The sequence below is a fragment of the Rhinopithecus roxellana genome, chromosome 19 (genome assembly GCF_007565055.1).
Source record: "Rhinopithecus roxellana isolate Shanxi Qingling chromosome 19, ASM756505v1, whole genome shotgun sequence".
Lineage (NCBI taxonomy): Eukaryota > Metazoa > Chordata > Mammalia > Primates > Cercopithecidae > Rhinopithecus > Rhinopithecus roxellana.
In genome coordinates, this window is record NC_044567.1 from 53,928,868 (window position 1) to 53,949,853 (window position 20,986).

Here is a 20,986-nt window from a genome sequence, read left to right on the forward strand (position 1 = left end):
TGATTTCTAGTTTTATACCATTATGGTCAGAAAAGATACTCGGTATGATTTTGATCTTCTTAAATGTGTTAAGTCTGATTTTGTGACCTAACATGTGAGTTATCCTTGAGAGCATTCCATCTGTGCTTGAGAAGAATGTGTGGTCTTCTGTTGTTGGTTGGCAAATTCTATATATGTCTTTTGGGTCCATTTGATCCATAGTGTTGTTCAAGTTCAGTGTTTGTTGATTTTTCTGTCTGGATGATTTATCTATTATAAAAAGTGGAATATTGAGCTTTCTTTTTATTATGTTGCTGTCAATTTTTCCTTTTAGATTTGTCAGTATTTATATATTTAGGTGCTCTGATATTGGATGTATATATATTCACAATTTTTATATCTTGCTATTGAATTTACTCATTTAACATTATATAGTGACCTTCTTTGTTTTTAGAGACAACTTTTAACTTTTAAAGTGTATTTTGTCTGACATCAACTTAGCCAGCCCTGTTTTCTTTTGGTTGCCGTTTGCATGGAGTATGTTTTTCCATCCCTTTATTCTCAGCTTTTATGTGTCTTTGAATGTAAACTGAGTTCATTGTAGACAGCATATAGTTGGATCTTTAATCCACTCAGCCACTCTTCATACAGGCATACCTCATATATTGCACTTTGCTTTATTGCTTTTCACAGATGCTGCATTCTTTACAAGTTGAAGGTTTGTGGTAACCCTGCATTGAGCAAGTCGATTGGTGCCATTTTTCCAACAGCATGTGCTCACTTCATGTTTCTATGTCACATATTGGTATTTCTTGCAATATTTCAGACTTTTTCATTATTATTATATCTGTTATGATGATCTGTGATCAGTGATCTTTGGCATTACTACAAATGTGCTGTTACCAATAGAGAGTTGTAAAGCTGAAATAAATTTTTCTAGACTATGAATAATAAAAGTAATTTCTATAACCATGAGAGAGAGGAAAGACAAAATTGTGTTTCTGTTCTCTTTATTGAAAATAAAATTACAAAATTGTTGTGTATGATGATACATACCTGTAGTGCCAACTACTCTGGAGGTTGAGGCAGGAGAATCACTTGTGCCCATGGGTTTGAGACTGGCCTGAGTCCAAAAAAAATTACAAAATTATTGTTGTGTGAAGAAGTGTTCAGTGTAGGAAAAAATTTCTATAAAGGAGTATCAGGCAGTTAATAATTCTCATTTTTTTTTCTGGGTATTGTGATGTTTGTGGTGTTTGTAATTTAAATTGTTGTAATTGTGCTTGCTTTTCTCATTATTTTATACTAACTTTGTACCCAATTAACAGTGTTTCCCAAATTATACAAGCTTCAGGCCTCATAAAACTTGGATTTGTTCCTGGTCAGTAGTGCACCCAGACCTCTTTTTGGATTATTTACCTAAAAAAGGGATGGGTTTTATTGGTTACCCTCTTGTGATACTTGTGGTATTTCCAGGAAAATTCCTGAGAATTAAGAATTTGTGGGCTGAGAATGGTGGCTTACGCCTCTAGTCCCAGCACTTTGGGAGGCCGAGGAGGTGGATCACTTGAGCTCACGAGTTTGTGGCCAGCTTGAACAACATGGTGAAACCCTGTCTGTACAAAAAATAACAAAAATTAGCTGGGCATAGTGGCACTCACCTGTAGTTCCAGCTACTCAGGAGGCTGAGGTGGGAGGATCGCTTGAGCTTGGGAGGTTGATGCTAGAGTGAGCTGTGTTCTCGCCATTACACTCCAGCCTGGGTGACAGAGCGAGACCCTGTTTCCAAGAAAAAAGAAAAATAAAAAAAGAATTTGTGATTTGTGATTTGGGCTAGTTTTGTTTCCTGTGGAACTCCTAACTAGGCTGCTCAGAAATTATGCTTTTGATTTTGGCCTCATTAGCATCTAGCATAATGTTCTGGTCAACTGATATAACACACTTAATGTTGCTGGCAAATGCTGTACCAATTCATTGTAGGGCTTTTAAGGTATGCATTAAAGCCACAAAATTTCTAATCAAATATTAATAGCTATCTATCCTGCTTATATGTATTCTCCTTGTGATTTAAAATCATTGCCAAGCCACAGTTTAACTTCTTAAAATTTTACTTTGTAGAAAATTTTTAAATTGAATATATAAAGAAGCATGCAAATGCCTTCAAAATCTTACCACTTGGATACAACTACTATCATATGAAGGATGCTATCATTTAAAAATATACTTTGTAGTACTAGACTCTGAGTTGGGAGATCTTGTATTTCCTGGGTTCTAGACTTGTGGGTAATTTCCTGTATGACTTTGGACAAGATAATTCCTCATTAAGGATCAGTCTTCTCATCTGGAAAGAGGGTAATAATACATTGTAGGGTTGTTGTGATGTATTTGGAATTTCTAAGTAGTTAGTAATGAAGTGCTTTCTAAATCATAAATTGCTATATAAATGAATTTTTCATTATCAGTTTTTCTTGTAATTAAGAAACCATATAGAAACAAATGCTTTTTTTTTCTTTTTTTTTTTTTGGCACTATTACAGCTACAGAGATGACAACAAAAATACCAGCTTGAAAACTTGGAATAAAAGTGATTTTAAGCCTCAATGTAAACGAACAAACTTAGTGGCAAATGATGGAAAAAATTCTTGTCCAATGAGTTCGGGAGCTCAACAACAAAAACAATTGGGAATACCCGAACCTCCTAACTTACCTCGCAACAAAGAAACTGAGCTACTCAGACAAACACCTTCATCAAAAATATCTGGCTCCACAATGAGAGGGGTAGACAAAAACAGTGCATTGCAGACATTTAAGCCCAATTTTCAACAAAATCAATATAAGAAACAAATGTTGGATGATATTCCAGAAGACAACACTCTGAAGGTAAATGTTTAAATATCAATTAATGACTTATTTACGTTTTAAAAAATATGAGGTAAATATTTAGAAAATTACAGAGATAAGAGCACCTGAAATAAATTCCATGACATACATTACTTGATTAGCATAAATATTAAGTTCCATTGAAGTGGATGAAGGTTAGTTTCCGAAATATTTTCTTAGAGGGTGTGAATGGCTGCTCCTTTTCCTTTAAAACTTTAGAGTTTTCTACTCAATTCTGACTTTCACTTTACACTCATTTTAAGGATAATGACAGTTTATCCATTGTTTGTGAAGTTACCCAGGCTCTTCATATGTCATTCTAAGTATTTTTCAACAGAGGTCAGCAAGTATTTTCTATAAAGGGCCAGATAGTATTTTTGGCTTTATGGGTCATACTGTCTCTGTTACAGCTACTCAACAATACTACTCAACTCTGCCACTGTAGCTTGGAAGCAGCCATAAACAATACATAAATGAATGGGCACGGCTGTCCTCCAACAAACGTTTACACAGATGGCAGGTTAGATTTGCACTGCAGGCCATAGTTTTCTTTATGATCAACTTATCATGACCTTTGCTTTTTGATCTTATCCTCTTTTACCTTTGTAGCCTCATATTTCATAGTCTACTAATTGTCCAATGCTCTAGCCACTTCAGACTCGTCACAGTTCTCTAAACATAGCATACACTCTGTGCTTTGATTTATATTCTTCCCTATACCTGTATCTCAACTGTACTTCCTCTCTATGCTCAGTGCTCTAATTGTTCTTTGTAAATATTATTTATATATTATGTGTGCTGGTTATTCCTCATCTCTGCTCCCTGGCCCCTTGGCCCACTTGATTCTTCACCTGCCCTTCTCTGTGTTCTGGAAGGCTGAATTGTCCTATGTAGTGCATCATCCTGAGATTGTTTACTTCCTGGCTTTTGCTAGAGGTCAGCCAGTAGGAGTCACTGGTACGACATCACAGGGTGGGAGGAAAAGTTGGGTTTTCTCGCTTTCTCCTGTCTTAAATGTTACATCACCAGCAGTGGCTGTGTCACTGCATGATGTAGCCCCTTCACGAGTATAGCTTTCCTGGGCTTGATACTTTTATTTTCTCCTCTTGTCCTTTCAGCCTAGGAATGGTAACAACTTCTTACAGTTACTAGTTTTTGTTCTGCCCATATGTCTGAAAAAGCAATCTTTTCAGTAAGCCATCGGGGTAAAATTTGTTTTTCCAAGTTTTGTTTTTTGTTGGAAATAAGATTAATAAAGCATGTTTCACGGTGGTCCTCAATCTTATGTTTCCTTGTACTCAAAATTATATGACAGAATCACCTTAGTAACCGTGGTTTACTGTGGCCATAATCATCAACAGGAGGCATGTTAGAATCTTGGTTAGGAGGGGGAGGAGGGAAGAAACTACTTGTATTTTGAAAAAAATCCCATCATTTGCTCTTCACAACCCTCACCCTCACAAAGGAAAGTGTTCCCCTGCCTTTGAAAATTAGTATTTTGACACACTGTATTCTTAGTTGATCTTCAAAAATGCTAAGAACATTACCAGCTCAGGGCTTTTATACTTGCTGTTCCCACTGTCCTCATTCAACAACTCACTTAAAATAATAACCCCCATCTCTTTCTTTCCATTTACCTTGTGTGTTTTTTCCTTAAAAAAAGTACATTTCCTGACATTCTGTTATACGTTTATTTATAAAGAGCAGGTATCTTGACTGTTATGTACATGAATGTTTCCTTAATAGCTATGTTTGGCATGTAGTAGGTGCCCAGTAAACACTTTTGAAACAAATGAATGAATGAATATGTCTGGCTCCTTCCCTAGAGGCCCCTAGAGTGTGAATGCATTAGGGAAAGAAATGGCCTTACCTATATTTGTCACAGGATCTGGCATATGATGCTTTAAAATATTCAGTGAATGAATACCTATATAAATAATTCTCCTCTTGATTAATTGTCTCTAAGTGCACCCTGGTTTCTCTCCACTGGTAATATAGTAATGATGGCCTTGTTTAAGGGAAGTAGCTATACGAAAATTTTCAGTAGTTCTTTTTACACACTTGTCCGTTGTAAGGACTTAGAATTTTTACATAGAAGGTAAATGAGTATGATGAAAAAAAATTTTTCTAATGCCATGTTTCTTATTTTTTCAAAAGGAAACCTCATTGTTTCAGTTACAGTTTAAGGAAAAAGCTAATTCTTTAAGAATTATTTCTGCAGTTATTGAAAGCATGAAGTATTGGCGTGAACATGCACAGAAAACTGTACTTCTTTTTGAAGTATTGGGTAGGTAAAATACTTCAGAAATGCTTGAGTAATACTCTTTGGACAACAGGTTTTAATGTCTGATTAGTCCTTTTTCTTCCAAATAAAAGTCCGATTTTTGCTACTCCCTAAAGTGTATTCAAAGAACTGAAGTTTTAATAATAGTCCCTGTGGTAGATAGAATACCCTTATACAAGGAAAGCATTGAAAGATGCTACCTTGCTGACTTCGAAGATGGAGGAAGGGGCCATGAGCCAAAGAATGCAGGCGTCTTCGAGAAGCTGGAAAAGTTAAGGAAGTAGATTCTATTCTAGAGCCTCCAAGAGGAACACAGCTTTGATGACTCATTATAGACTTCTGACCTCCATAACTATTAAGATAATGCTTTTGTGTTGTTTTAAGCCAACCACTAAGTTTGTGGTAATTTGTAAGCAGCAATAGGAAACTGATACAGCCTCCTCCTTTTCCTTTTGTCCTGTTACATATATATATATATATATATGAATAGAAATAAATGTAAATATAAATGTGTGTATATATAGATGTAGATTTCCATCAGTGCACTCATTTCACATGTGTAACTTTCACCTAAAAATGATTCCAGTTTCTCTCATTACCATTAAGGAAGAAACTTTATTATATAAAGTGACATTGGATTCAGTAGAGACTCAGACTTTTTGAGTAAAGCACACTGTATTCATTTTCTTTTTTTTTTTTTCTTTTTTTTTTTTTGAGACGGAGTCTTGCTCTGTCGCCCGGGCTGGAGTGCAGTGGCTGGATCTCAGCTCACTGCAAGCTCCGCCTCCCAGGTTTACGCCATTCTCCTGCCTCAGCCTCCCGAGTAGCTGGGACTACAGGCGCCAGCCACCTCGCCCGGCTAGCTTTTTGTATTTTTCAGTAGAGACGCACCGTGTTAGCCAGGATGGTCTCAAACTCCTGACCTCGTGATCCGCCCGTCTCAGCCTCCCAAAGTGCTGGGATTACAGGCTTGAGCCACCGCGCCTGGCCACATTTTCAATTGCTGCGTAACAAAGTAAGGGAAACTTAGCAGCTAAAAACCACACCCACTTCTTAACTCAAGTTTTGTGGATCAGAAGTCCATGTGGACTTGACTGCGTTCTATACTCGGTATCACAGTGCTAAAATCAAGGTGTTGGCTGGGCTGGTTTTGTTCAGTTTTCATTTTTGGCTTTTTGGAGTTTTCCATGCCTCTGGCCTCTGGAACCCCCATATACTTCAGGGATTCTTCATCAAGTCCTACTCAGGTTGCTTGAAGCATATCTCTTAGCTGGTTGGCATGGCTGTTACTACTCTCTGTTGAAGCTTGACTTAGCTCTTATTTTGTTCAGTTCTTACCAGTAGCCATGTAACTGCAATAGCAGATGGTATTCTATTTCATGTCAGTTTTCTGTCAGAGCTAGAATACTGTCAGAGGTAGAACATCTTATTTCAAAGATCTTAAACCCTGTTGGACTTCCCACTAAATTGCTTTTTCCTGTGTGAAGGATGCCTTTGGCTCTCACCTCATTTACAGAATATAAATATTAAAAATAACCTGTGCCTATGTGCCTATTAAAAGGCACAGGTTATGCTAATTCCATTCATTTCCCCAGGTTCTCTTTGGTGAATTGTTCGGGTTCACTCCAGAATATCCTTTTAAGAATATCACAATACTCAGTATAAACACCAATAGACATTCTTGTCAAGAAATGAAGGGGGTCCATGCTTTTATATGTGATGGTGAGCTTTCATAGTGCTATGATAATCCTGAGCTCCTAGGCTAGACTCTAAACTTATCAAAGGTAGATACTTCATTTTACTGCACTTTAGTGTCTAGCACACTGCACAGTATATAGGAAGTCCCTTTCAGTTGCAACCACCGCCCCCCTCCCCGCAAAAAAAAAAAAAAAAAAAAAAAAAACAAAAAAAAAAAACTTTAGTGGATTTTTAAATACTAATAGAGAATTATTGACACAACTGAAAAGTGGCTAGGTTTCTGACTTCAGGCACAGCTTGATCTGATCTAGCTGCTCAAGAGATGACACAGTGATTTCTCTCCATCCTGGCCTGTCATAGTGTTGGCTTCATCTTAAGGCTCCACACTATAGTCTCTTCAGAAGCTTCTGACTCTCCCCTTATGGTAGCAAGTTGATTATTAAATTTCTGTAGACTCTACATTCTTATACCACACTGTCATATTCTTAGATTTTTCTTCTGATTGCTCTTTCCTAAAAATTAACAAATGAGTCTTTGCGTATAACCATTTCTGACTGGGTGACATGCCCATTGCAGAAATCCTGAACTATGTAGTTGAGCAATAAAATATGCTGATTGGATTAAGTCAGTCACAGTTCACTTCTGGATCTGGGGATGGGGACAAATCCTATCCATGTAATATGGCTAAAAATGGAATTTTCCTAAAGGATAATCTGGGTCTTTTTAGCAGAAATGGAAGCCAGCCTCAAAATAACAAATGCCCACTACTAGTACTCAGTAGATAGTTATTAAATAAATGAATAATGCTGTCACTTGATAATAGTTTCTTGAGATAAACATGAATTACAATTTGCGCTTTATAGGTGAAGAAACAGATTTGAAAGTGGTTAAACAATTTACTTGAGGGAATAGGGAGATGTAGGTCAAAGGGTACAAACTTGCAATTATGGAGGATGAATAAGTCTAGAGACTTAATGCACAGAGGAGGTCTGTAGTTAAAATTATTGTATATTAAAAGTTTGCTAAGAGTAGATTGTAGGTACTCTTGTCACACACAAAAAGGATAATTATGGAAGGTGATGGGTATGTTAACTTGCTCGCTGTAGAAATGATTTCACTATATGTATATGAAAATATGTTGTATGTATATGAAAATATGCTGTATACCTTAAACGTATATAATAAAAAATAAAAACCCAGTTTGCTGAAAGTCACAAAATATTAGTAAGTTGAAGTACCTGGGACTTGAATGCATGACTCCTGATTCTAATTCAATGTTTCTTTTTTCATTAAATTATAATGCTTATTTGTTACACATGTGCATTTTATTATTGTAATGTTGTAGACTGTTCTGGGGATTTAACCACTCTATACTACACATTCTAAGGAAAGAGTTTCAGGTGGTCATTTATTGTCAATTATATGAGCTTGACATATAATCTGTTCCTAAGTTGGAGAGAGTCAGAAGTTTTGTTTTCCTACCTGTAAAACTGCTTGAGAAATATCTTCTCTTCTTAAAATGTCTTCTTTATTACTGTATAAATAGAACTATGAGAGGTTGATATGAATAGTTATTTAAACATCATCTTCTCTTTGTTAAATTTTATTTGCAGTTTACCAACATTTGTTTTTTCTCCCATTTCAATATTGCTTAGCTGTTCTTGATTCAGCTGTTACACCTGGCCCATATTATTCGAAGACTTTTCTTATGAGGGATGGGAAAAATACTCTGCCTTGTGTCTTTTATGAAATCGTGAGTATTTTTAAAGTATTCTTTGCAAAGCCTACGTCAACAGAATATAAACATACAGGCTGTAATTCAGTTGAACTAGGAATTCTGTTAACAATTTAGTACTTTTAACACTTTGTTTGGTTTTAGTTCTGATATGAAAGTTGTTTATTTGTATAATATGAAGAGCCTACTATGTGCCAGGTGTGAGGGATATAAAGTGGAATATAAACGGTAAATGGCTCTTTCTCTCAAAGAGTTTGTAATCCCAAGTAGAATGGTACAGAAATGTTATGCTGTGGTATGGTGAACAGCATAGTGGAGCTGGGTATGTGCAGGGTGCTAGAGAAGTAGGTAAGAAGGAAGGGGCAGATCAGGGAAAGATTTTCAAAGAAGTTGGTAACTTATCCTAGATCTTTAAGGGCTAATAAGAATCAACTAAGCCAAAATATGTTGGCGAGGGAAAGAAAGATATAGTCTAAGGTGAGGGAGCAGCATATGCATAGACTTGAAGCTAAGAGAGAGCTTCACGTGTTCAGGGAACTGAAAGTAGTTATAATTACCAAAGTGAAGAGTTAGGAACTGATGGGGGTAAGGGTAGTGGTTCTGAAATTGGGGGAAAGCATAGTGGGCTGGGATATAAGGAAGAGGCTTGGTGACAAAGAAGTCTGGAGTTTGCAAAGGAGGCTATAGACCTACACACATTGAGGCTGCATAAGAGCTACATAAACTTTATAAAGTTTGACCTTAATTCTGACATTGGCCTCAATTCTGAAATCAGACTTGGATTCCAGCATTTACTCCAACATTTTCTAGTTTTATGACTTAAGTAAGCTTAAATTACTTGAACTTCAGATTTAAAAAAAATCTATAAAATGGGGAGACAAATTCCTACTTTGAAAGGTTGTTAAGGAGATTAAATGATGAAACATGAATATACAGTGCATGACACATAGTAGGTGATCAAGAAAATTGTCAATTCCTGTAATATCTTGAATGTGTATTATTTTTATCTAGTCTGATTTTTTTAAAAAAAACCTTTGTTATTGTCATGTACAGAAAAGTGTAAAATCATCGCCGTACAGTTTGATGAAGTATCACAAAGCGAATGCCACCTAGGTTAAGAAATAGAACATTGCCATCACCCCCAAATACCTTTGTGCTTCTTCCCATTCACTGCCTCTTGTCTTCTCCTTGCAAGTAGCCACTAACCTGGCTTTCAGTGTCACCAATGAATTCTGCCTGCTTTTGAACTTTATAAAAACAGTATCGCACAGTATGTCTTTTTAAATGTGTGATTTCCTTTATTTGACAAAATGTTTGTAAGATTCATCTATATTGTTGTGTGTAGCTGTAGCTCACTCATTTATATTGCTTTGTATAACATTGTGTTGCATGAATATACCACAGTTTTCTATTTCACTGTTGTTGGGCATTTGGGTTTCTGGATTTTTGGCTGTTATGCATAATGTTCTATGAACATTCTTATCTATGTCTCTTATGCATTTGCATGTATTTCTGTTTGATATATACCCAGAAGTAAAATTGCTGGGTCATAGAGCACGTGTATATTCAAATACATTAGTTATTGCCAAATCATTTTTCAAAGGATTGTGTCAATTTAAGTACTCACAGGCAGTGTAGGAGAGTTGTGGTTGCTCTGCATTCTTACCAACACTTAGTATTGTCCATCTTTTTTATTATAAGCATTCTGGTGAGTCAGTTTGGTGTTATGTCATTTCTTTACAATTCCCTGGTGAGTAATGAGGTTGAGTACCTTTTCATATGCTATTTAGATATCTTTTTTTGTAAAGTCTGTTCAGGCATCTTGCTGTTGTCTTCTTATTTGTCTTTTTCTTACTGATTCTAGGAATTAAAAAAAACTATTCTGGGAATCAGTTTTCTGTCCATTATGTGCATTGCAAATGTTTTCTCTTATCGATGGTTTGCTTTTTCCCACTTAATAATGATGGCTTTTGATAAAGAGAAGTTTTTCATTTTCATATAATCCTTTTATCAATCATTAGTCTTTCCCCTTATAATTAGTGCTTTTTGTGACTATTTAGTGAAAGCAATTTCAGAATGCTTTAATTTTATTCGTAATTGAGAAGATTTGGAGATTGCTGATCTTTTTCTGATTTGTCTCTAAAGGCATCGCACTTTTGGGTCTCAACTTAAGCTTCAGGTCGGAGTGGGGGTGGTTACTAGAATCTCTTTTCCTTGGGGGCCTAAGATTCCATTTTTTTGTTTCCCAACTATACAAGTCTGTGAAAGCTCTGCTCAGTTTCTTTGACTCTGAACTGCCTTTCTGTAATTTGCAGACATCTCAGGGAGAAAGTACCCCCTAAATCAGGTTTCATCTGAGACTCCCATACTATCCTAGATGAGGGCTGGGGGTTCTCTGTAATTCCTCACTGTCTTGATATCTCTCTGATGTTTACGAGGAGATTTTTTTTTTAATTATTATACTTTAAGTTCTAGGATACATGTGCATAACGTGCAGGTTTGTTACGTATGTATACTTGTGCCATGTTGGTGTGCTGCACCCATCAACTCGTCACAAAACATTTCATCCAGCTGTCCTAATTGTCATCTGATGAGCTGTTTTGAATCACCCAGTCTGCTGCCTACTGAAAGTAGAACCCTGGAAATCTGATAAAAGAGTGGGTAATTTCATGTGTCATTCAGTCTTTGAAGGAGCAACAACTTGCTAGCTTGTAAGAGCCCTACCAACTGAGGGTCTTTCATCTGTTTCAGGGCACCAGGTGAATAACTATCATTGTCTTGTTAGCAGTGGGGCCCTGCCTCACGTGAAGGAATTTTTACAGCATTTTGAGATGACACGTGTTTAGTTGATAATATAAATATTAAAAAAATTGAAATTCAGATGAAGTAATAACTAATTTTTTGATATTTATTTTTTGAAAAACAGGATCGTGAACTTCCAAGACTGATTAGAGGCCGAGTTCATAGATGTGTTGGCAACTATGACCAGAAAAATAACATATTCAAATGTGTTTCTGTCAGACCGGCATCTGTTTCTGAACAAAAATCATTCCAGGCATTTGTCAAAATTGCAGATGTTGAGATGCGGTATTATATTAATGTGATGAATGAAACTTAAAGTGATAAAAGGAAGTTTAAATAGCATAAATTATAGCAGTTTTCTGTTATTACTTAATTTACCATCTCCATAGTTTTATAGCTACTGTTTTCTTGTATTTCACTTGTTGAATTAAAGTATTTGAATTCTTTTAAACTTGGAGTTTTTGCAGTGTAATTTTAATGTTTTTATTAAAATGATATATTTGCTAAAATTCACAACCATCCTAGATAAAAATACTATAACAGGAATAGATGATACTTATTTAATATGGGATAATAATACATCTGAGTTAGCTCAAAAACCGACATTGGGCTTAAGGGGGAAATATTAGAGGTATTTTAGAGGTGTTTGCATTATCGGGAAAAAGACAAGTGTGCCCACTGTCAGTATTATTATTAAGCATTGTTCTGGAACTGCTAGTCTGTGGGATTCATTTAATTACTTCAAATATTTAATGAAAATCTGCTTTGTGCCAGGCATTGTTGCAAATGATAGAGACAAAGTAGCTCACAAAGTAACAAAAATTAGGGGTACCAGAAATGTTGGTGTGCTTTGAACCAGGAACCCATATATCATCATGTTTCTCCCATAACCATGATTCACGAGTCTGGAAATCAAGGAGTGGTAGCAGGGCTGACTTCCTCATTATTAGAGCAACTAATGTACCCACGGAACTTTTTATCCCTACCCCCACAGTTTTGGGCTCTGTTGATTAACAGACCTTACTTTCGAAAAAGTCTTATTTGTAAGTAGTTTATTTGAGAATTTTACCTCATGCGAAGAAGTAAGGAATAGAGGGGGTGTTAAACAGGGAAGAAGGGATACCAGTTACTAGGATGGCTTATTGAGTTGGCAACCACTAGGAGGGACTAAGGCATATATGCATAAGCTCCCAGCACCTGTATTTAAGGGCTGACCAACATGGCAACAATGCCCTTGTACTTTCTGGTTGTGTATGTATGTGTAAGCATTGGCCTGTTTTTCCATGATTTTCTACTCCATGGAATCAGAGAAACCTTATGGCAGGGCACAAGAAGCAGATGGAATAGGCCTGAGGTAATACTGTCAGACTGAATCTATGTGAAGCTGGTCAAAGTCTGCGCAGAATTGGTTATTGCCACCGTGGCTGGAATAAGAGAATATGGCTGAGAGGATTTGAAGTGGTAGACAAGAAGTGTCTGATACAATTCTTAAGGAAGGAATGTTTTATCTGAAGTGCTTCCATGGAAGTGCTTCAGGAATGTTTTACCTTCTGAAGTGCTTCCATTCTGCTGAAAGTTAAGACTGCCATTTGGCAATTTTGGTTCTTTATGTTTCTGAATCAGTAGGCAAAAAAGGAGTTGACTGTACTGCCTGTGATACTTCAATCCCAGTTAACAATGGAAAATTGCGTTTCTCTGCATAATGAGGAGAGGGAAGACCATATCTGATATGCAGGGGATTCTTTTGGCTGTCACTTAGTAAAAGTTAATGGAACACTATTATAGCAACCCAAGAAAAACAGTAACACTGAGGATTCAGACTCACAAGGAATGTGGGTTGAATCTAGCTGAAGTTATGTAAAAGGGTACATGGAATAGTTGTGGAAGAAGGAGTTGTAAATGTCAGCTGTGGTCTTGTGATCAGTTGTAGGGTAAGGAAAAGCTAGTACGAGGAGGTAATATGACATATGAAGAGTGGTTGAGATAATGATGGTGTCTGGTTATTAAGGTCTTCCTAGAGAGGTGAGGAGCTAGAAGTACCTCAAAGGGCTGCAAATGTGGATTTACTTTTCCATATTTGCCTGAGGAAGAATTGAATGTGCTCCAGGAGAGTTCATCTTTTCTCTTACTCCTGTCCTTTTGCTATATCTGTATATGGTTGGGTCATGGAAGTCTGATCCTTGTTGGTTACCATTTTTCTCTCTCCTAGGGCCTATTTACAGGGAGTTGGGTTATAGTGAGAGATTCTGCCACCTGGAAATATTTCCAAAGCATACATCTTTCCATAGTGGTCCTCTATTCGAAGACCACTGGTGGCTTGTTGTTGTCTACAGGATAAAACCTAAACTCTTACACCCTTAAGATATTTTAGGACATTTACGGCCTGGTCCCTGCTTGCTTCTGTGACTTCTCCAACCATTTTTCTTCACTTCTCAAGATGTAGGCCCAAACCTCACAGGCATGCTCTCCATTCCCTAAGCAGGCAGTGATTAAGCACCCATCCCTGAGCTTCTCTCCATTCTCGTGATCCCCCAAAGGGATCAGCAGCTGTAATCAGTCACTGTAAGGTGTAAGATGTGATCAGCAGCTGTAATCAGTCACTGTAAGGTGTAAGGTGTGATCAGCAGCTGTAATCAGTCATTGTAAGGTGTAAGGTGTGATCAGCAACTGTAATCAGTCACTGTAAGGTGTAAGGTGTAAGGTGTGATCAGCAGCTGTAATCAGTCACTGTTGCAGGACTGTACGATGATTTGTTCTAGAGGTCCTGTGTAATTACTTTGTTTTTAATGAGGTCCTCCAGGATCTAGGCTCCTCTGGGATGTACAGTCCCCTAGGGCCAGGGGTGGGTAGAAAAGGAGATGTCAGAAGGGTGGGTACAGACATAGGTGATGACTACAAAGGCTGTTGCAACCAATAAAGGGGAGGAGGATTTTGGATCAGGGCCCTGGAGTTAACCTCAGACACAGTAAGTTGGGCAGGAGGGTGAATAAGCTGGTACCTTAGTATCCCTACAGCCTGAGGGTCTTGATTTCCCCAGTTGTATGATGTTCTATGGGATAGTTTTTCAGACATAACTTTCCTTTTCTCCACCTCTCTGCCTTTCAAGAGTTTTCTACATTCCAGAAATATTTTGATTTAATGTTCACAACTTAATATATTTTTATTAATGACAGTGTCCATTAATACTATGCAATGTCCTCTCTCATGGTTGTAGATTTCAACATAATGACATATGAGATAGGCATTTAATACAGAGATTTCAAGCCCTCGGCCATATATTTGAATTACTTAAGGAGCTTACTTAAGGCCCCCTCCAGAGATTCTAATTACATTTATTGGGGGATGGTGCCATAATCTGTATTTTAAAAATGTATTATATGTCCTTACTACTCAGTGTGGTCTACAGAACAGCAGAATTGGCATCACCAAATGTAAAATTTTAACTTTCGAAATGTAGACTATTAGGCCCTACACCAGACCTATTGAATCAAAATCAGCATTTAACAGGACCACCAGGTGGTTTGTATGTCAATTAAAGTTTTAGAAGCAGTGACCTTTGTGATTCTTATTTTCAGTCCAGACTGAGAAGTATAGATTTACCAGGTGAAGAAGATGAGAGGCATTATTGAGGGAGCAGCTGAAATGTATATTCCCGATCAGTGGCAGCATTCACAAGTGATGTCTCTCTGGTTTGGAATTTCTAATAAGACCCTTGACACCAGAGATTGGTCCCACTCATTTCCCAAGGAGGCAGACTTCTGAGAAAACAGGCATGTGAAACTTCGCTTGATGCCATTTTCCTCCAGTACTAGCGCAGTATGTCCAAATGTGAAAAACTGTTAATGTGGCTAGATTACACAGCAGCAGCAGGGTGAAAATCCCAGCAGTTAGACTCAGCTACATCCCTCTAGGAAAGGAACTTCTCGTATACCCTAATACCCTTCAGCTTTCTTAGCTCAGAGGCGTTTAGAGGTGTGGATATCTGGAGAGGAAGTACAGCGAGGTCTCAAGGGTGGATATCTTGGTTCCCTTTCTCCCCAAACTATACAAACTTTCAGATACATTTTTTCATGTCAGTGTAACTGAACCATGTAGACATCAACACCAAAACCAAAATAACAGTGTCAACATGCATAATGGGCTGTCTTTTTAAAATAAAGAGTAGGGTGGTTGGATGGTCTAACATTTTCCATAGGTCTGATGTTTATCTCAGAATTTTGTAATACAGTGTCAAAACTAGCACTAAATGGTTAAGGCTAGTGAATTCTTAATTCTGGGAGTGTTTAATAGGAGTAGTTATTCTAACTACAATGGGATTTGACTGCTTTAAAGTTGGAGGGGCCAGGTGCGGTGGCTCACGCCTGTAATCCCAGCACTTTGGGAGGCCGAGGCAGGTGGATCACCTGAGGTCGGGAGTCCGAGACCAGCCTGACCAACGTAGAGAAACCCAGGCTCTACTAAAAGTACAAAAATTAGCTGGGATGGTGGCGCATGCCTGTGATCCCAGCTACTCAGGAGGCTGAGACAGGAAAATTGCTTGAACCTGGGAGGTGGAGGTTGCAGTGAGCTGAGATTGTGCCATTGCGCTCCAGCCTGGGCAGCAAGAGCAAAACTCTGTTTCAAATAAAATAAAATAAAAAATAAAAAATAAAAAATAAAGTTGGAGGAATGTATGTCTCAGCCTGAAGGACAGCCAACAAATACTAATGAAACATTGGCCATATCCAGTCACCATCCCAGGTGCTGGCCTTGCTGCAGTCACAAAGGCAGTTATGGCCTTACCTGTATGGAGTTTACAATTTGGTAGGAAACTCAGCTATAAACAAGCAATCAAGGTCATTGAATGCTGCTGGATGAGTACAGGATGCTGTGGAAACATAGAAGCAGGTCTTACCTGGTCTGGGCAGACAAGGAAGATTGAGCTGAGTCAGTGACATGTAATAAACCTGAAGGAGAAGCAGGGGTATGCCAAGTAAAAGGCAGAGAGAAGATGTTACACAGAAGGAACAGCAAGTGTGAACGTCTGGAGGCAAGAAATTATGACTTCTAAGTCCAGAATTGCTGGAGAATGCTGATGCAAGAGTCACTGTGGGACCAGATGAGGCTGCGAAGGTAGGCATGGGTTAGACAGTGAAATATCGTTTGTGTCCTTGAAAGGAATTTTGCCTGTATCTTAAGAATGATGAGAATCCATAAGGACTCTGAGCAGGAGAATGATGATCAGATTTTTATCTTAGAATGCCACAGTGTGAATGGATTGAAGGCTAGTGAGCATAGCAGCAGGGAGATGAAGTAAGAGACTATTCCAATACTCCAGACAAGAAAAGACATCAGCCTGTTGCAGATTGTGGCAGTTGGGATAAGCAGCAGTTGAATTAGAAATAGAATGAAGTACAGAATCTATATGACTTGCTAGGATTAGATGTTGATCTTGAGAGAAATAAATGAATGAAAGAAAACTCCCAGGTTTCTGACTTGAGCGTGGATTCCTTTTACTGCTATGTGAGCGACTGGAGGAGCGGATTGGGAGAGTGGCAGGGTGAGATGAGTTTCACGTGGGATCTGTTAAGCTGCGTATGGTCACGATCTATGGGGAGATAATCAGGAAGCAACTGGTAATACAGTACTAATGATGAAAGGTTTACTCATGAAGTTTAGATGGTTATCAGTGTCACAGGGACAGGTGAACTCTTTCAGGGCTTGATCTGTAGAATTAGAACAGAATTTAGGAAAAATTCCCAGAAAACACCAATGTGTAAGATACTGTTAGAGAATAAACCATTAACAGTTGTTAAGGAATGGCCAGTATGTGTCAGGAAACCAGTGTGATTGCACGGAAGCTAATAAGAGTGTTTTAGAAAGAAAGCAGGAGTCAATCTTGTTACATGTTATCAAAAGTGAGATCGTGTGAAAAGTAGTGTGGATTTTGTGATGTGGCACATTTCTGATTATAGAGATAATTATAGAAATCTCTGAATATATAGATTGTTGTTAGGGAAAATGATGGTGAAATCAATGACTGAAGAACACCTATTGACAATGTATCATAGGAATATATTTATTTTTATTGATGGTTTTAAGGGATCCTATTATATTCTCTTAAAGATACTGGAGACAGAGCATGATGGGACGAAATCAAACCAGCATCTCAGAGTTCCTGCTCCTGGGCCTGCCCATCCAGCCAGAGCAGCAAAACCTGTTCTATGCCCTGTTCTTGGCCATGTATCTTACCACCCTCCTGGGGAACTTCCTCATCATTGTCCTCACTCAACTGGACTCCCATCTCCACACGCCTATGTATTTGTTTCTCAGCAACTTGTCCTTCTCTGACCTCTGCTTTTCCTCGGTCACAATGCCCAAATTGCTGCAGAACATGCAGAACCACGACCCATCATCCATCCCCTATGCAGACTGCCTGACCCAAATGTACTTCTTCTTGTATTTTTCAGATCTAGAAAGCTTCCTCCTTGTGGCCATGGCCTATGACCGCTATGTGGCCATCTGCTTCCCCCTGCACTACACCGCCATCATGAACCCCATGCTCTGTCTCTCCCTGGTGGCGCTGTCCTGGGTACTGACCACCTTCCATGCCACGTTACACACTTTACTCATGGCCAGGTTGTGTTTTTGTGCAGACAATGTGATCCCCCACTTTTTCTGTGATATGTCTGCTCTGCTGAAGCTGGCCTGTTCTGACACTCGAGTTAATGAATTGGTGATATTTATCATGGGAGGGCTGATTCTTGTCATCCCATTCCTACTCATCCTTGGGTCCTATGCACGGATTGTCTCCTCCATCCTCAAGGTCCCTTCGTCTAAGGGTATCTGCAAGGCCTTCTCTACTTGTGGCTCCCACCTCTCTGTGGTGTCACTGTTCTATGGGACCGTTATTGGTCTCTACTTATGCCCATCAGCTAATAGTTCTACTCTAAAGGAGACTGTCATGGCTATGATGTACACTGTGGTGACCCCCATGCTGAACCCCTTCATCTACAGCCTGAGGAACAGAGACATGAAGGGAGCCCTGGAAAGGGTCATTTGTAAAAGGCAAAATCCCTTCCTTCTATGATGGTGATACTTGGGAGTCTTATATGATTTTATTCAATAGATACATGGACATTAATATTTCAGTATTATTGCAGATCTCTTTTTTTCTCCACATGGAACTTTTTGTTTAAATGTAATATTACATAATTTCTGAGTAAGTAAAACAAATGTGGGGGGATATGTAGTTGGACTAAGAAGGTGTTCTCAGTAACCTGCTAGGAAGATTTTCCTTTATGTTAATCCCAGGTGAAGAAAATCTTTAAAGATTGAAAATCTTTAAATTAAAATTTAAAATCTTTAAATTGAAAATTCTGTCTTCATTGTTAAACCACCAATTTATCATGTGTATTTAAAAAAACCCTGCAGGTCTGCATTAAATGATAGTCTGTCCTCTCATGTCAATAATAAAACCTAAACATCTCAGTCCCCTTCTTTGCTAAACAAAACTTCAAATTTTGAAAAAAAATATTTTTACTCATTTTCCTGAGCAAGTGTTCACATCAGCCTGTCTTCTAACCTTGTTTTCTTCTTAATTTTTATGTCTGCATGTCTTTTTACCTGACCCAAACCTAAAATGAACTTTCTATTTGCTTAGATACCATAGTTTAGTTTATCTATATCTGAGAACTAAGTCATACCTGAGGCCCTAAAAGGACTTCTCAAGCATGGGGAAGGGAACCAAAGTCTGCTTAAGAACCCCACTCATTTGTTCACTCATTCATTTATATTAGTTATTTTAAAATTGTTTTAAACATCAACACATAACTGTACATATTTATTGGGTACAGTGTGATATTTTGATACATGTATCCAACGTACAATGATCACATCAGGAAAATTAGCACTTCTATCAAAATTTATCATTTCTTAGTATTGAGAACATTCAACATTCTCTCTTCTAGTTATTGGAAAAATGCAAAAAATTGTTTACCAGAGTCGTCCTACAGTGCTATAGAACACTAGAACTTATTCCTCCTATCCTGTAATTTTTAATCCGTTAATTAACCTCTATAACCCCACTTCTTCCCCTTCTCAGCCTCTAGCGGCCAATATTCTACTGTATACTTCTATACTGCCAACTTTTTAAGCTTCCACACGTGAGTGAGAATATGTGGTATTTATTTTTCTGTGCCTGACTTATTTAACAAATATCCTTCAGGCTCATCCATGTTGCCATGAATGATAAGATTTTATACTTTTTAATGACTGACTAGTATTCCATTGTATATATATACACCATATTTTCATTATCTGTTGATGGCTACTTAGGTTGATTCCATATGTTGGCTGACATAAATAGTGCCTAGGAGTGAAGATGTCTTTTGGACATACCTATTTTCTTTCTTTTGCATACACACCCAGTAGTGGGATTGCTGGATCTTTTGGTAGTTCTATTTTTAGCTTTTTTTGAGAACTTCCATACCGTGTTCCACAATGGCTGTACTAATTTACATTCCCACCACTAACAGTATATAAGAATTACCCTTCTCCACATCTTTGCCAACATTTGTTATTTTTAGTCTTCTTGATAAGACTCACATTAATTGGTGTGAGATGAGGTCTCATTTTGGATTTGATTTGAATTTCCCTGATAATTAGTGACGTTGGGCATTTTTTCATGCACTTGTTGGCCATTTGTATGTCTTTTTTTTTTTTGAGAAATGTTTATTCAGATCCTTTGCCCATTTTTTACTTAGATTATTATTATTATTTTTTGCTGTTGAGTTGAATTCCTTGTACACTTTAGATATTAAAACCTTACCAAATGAATAGCTTGCAAAGATTTTTCTCCCATTCTGCAGGTTTTCTGTTCATTCTGTTGATGGTTTTCTTTGCTGTGCAGAAGCTTTTTAGTTTGACATAATCCAATTTGTCTGTTTTTTCTTTTGTTGGCTGTGCTTTTGAGGTCTTATCTATAAAATCTTTGCCAAGAGTAAGGTGCTGAAACATTTTCCCTATATTGTCTTCTAGTAGTTGCATAGTGTTGGGTCTTACATTTAAGTCTTTAATCAATTTTGAGTTAATATTTGTATATGGTGAGAGATAGGGGCCTAGTTTTATTCTTCTGCATGTAGATATTCAGTTTTCACAGAACCATTTATTGAAGAGACTGACTTTCGCAGTGTATGTTCTTGGTGCTTTTGTCGAAAATCAGTTGGCTGTAAATACATGGATTTATTTCTGGATTCTCTATTGTGTTCCATTGGTCTATCTGTCTGTTATTATAGCTGTACCATGCTGTTTTGGTTACTATAGTTGTGTAGTGTAGTTTGAAGTCAGGTAGTGTGATGCAGTGAGTTTTGTTCTTTTTGCTCAGGATTGGTTTGGCTGTTTGGGGTGGTTTGTGGTTCCACATAAATTTTAGGATTTTTTTTTCTATTTCATGAAAGAATATCATTTCTATTTGATAAGAATTACATGGAATTGGCAGATTGCTTTGGGTAGTATGGTATTATTAACAATATTATTTCTTCCAATCCATGAACATAGAATGTTTTTCCTTTTTTTTTTTTTTTTTTTTTGCATCCTCTTCATTTTCTTTCATATAATTTTCTTTATAGA

At 37.6% G+C, this 20,986-nt stretch overlaps 2 protein-coding genes across 9 annotated transcripts in view; both read left to right on the forward strand.

Annotated features, from left to right (window-relative positions):
* SPATA22 (spermatogenesis associated 22) overlaps window positions 1-11,834 on the forward strand; it is a 69,519-nt gene extending 57,685 nt beyond the window's left edge. For 7 of the 8 annotated variants that reach the window (XM_030923991.1, XM_010382215.2, XM_010382214.1 and 4 more), the window contains 4 exons: window positions 2,516-2,858; window positions 5,016-5,145; window positions 8,496-8,593; window positions 11,502-11,834. In XM_030923991.1, coding sequence (XP_030779851.1) covers window positions 2,516-2,858; window positions 5,016-5,145; window positions 8,496-8,593; window positions 11,502-11,693 — 763 coding nt within the window. In that variant the 3' untranslated portion in view covers window positions 11,694-11,834. The remainder of the gene's footprint in view (window positions 1-2,515; window positions 2,859-5,015; window positions 5,146-8,495; window positions 8,594-11,501) is intronic. The other variant, XM_010382217.1, reaches the window with a different exon arrangement.
* Window positions 11,835-17,498: 5,664 nt separating this feature from the next.
* Window positions 17,499-18,446, forward strand: LOC104677241 (olfactory receptor 1E2). The gene has a single exon (XM_010382222.2). The coding sequence runs from the start codon at window positions 17,499-17,501 to the stop codon at window positions 18,444-18,446; it is 948 nt and encodes a 315-aa protein (XP_010380524.1).
* Window positions 18,447-20,986: the final 2,540 nt, after the last annotated feature.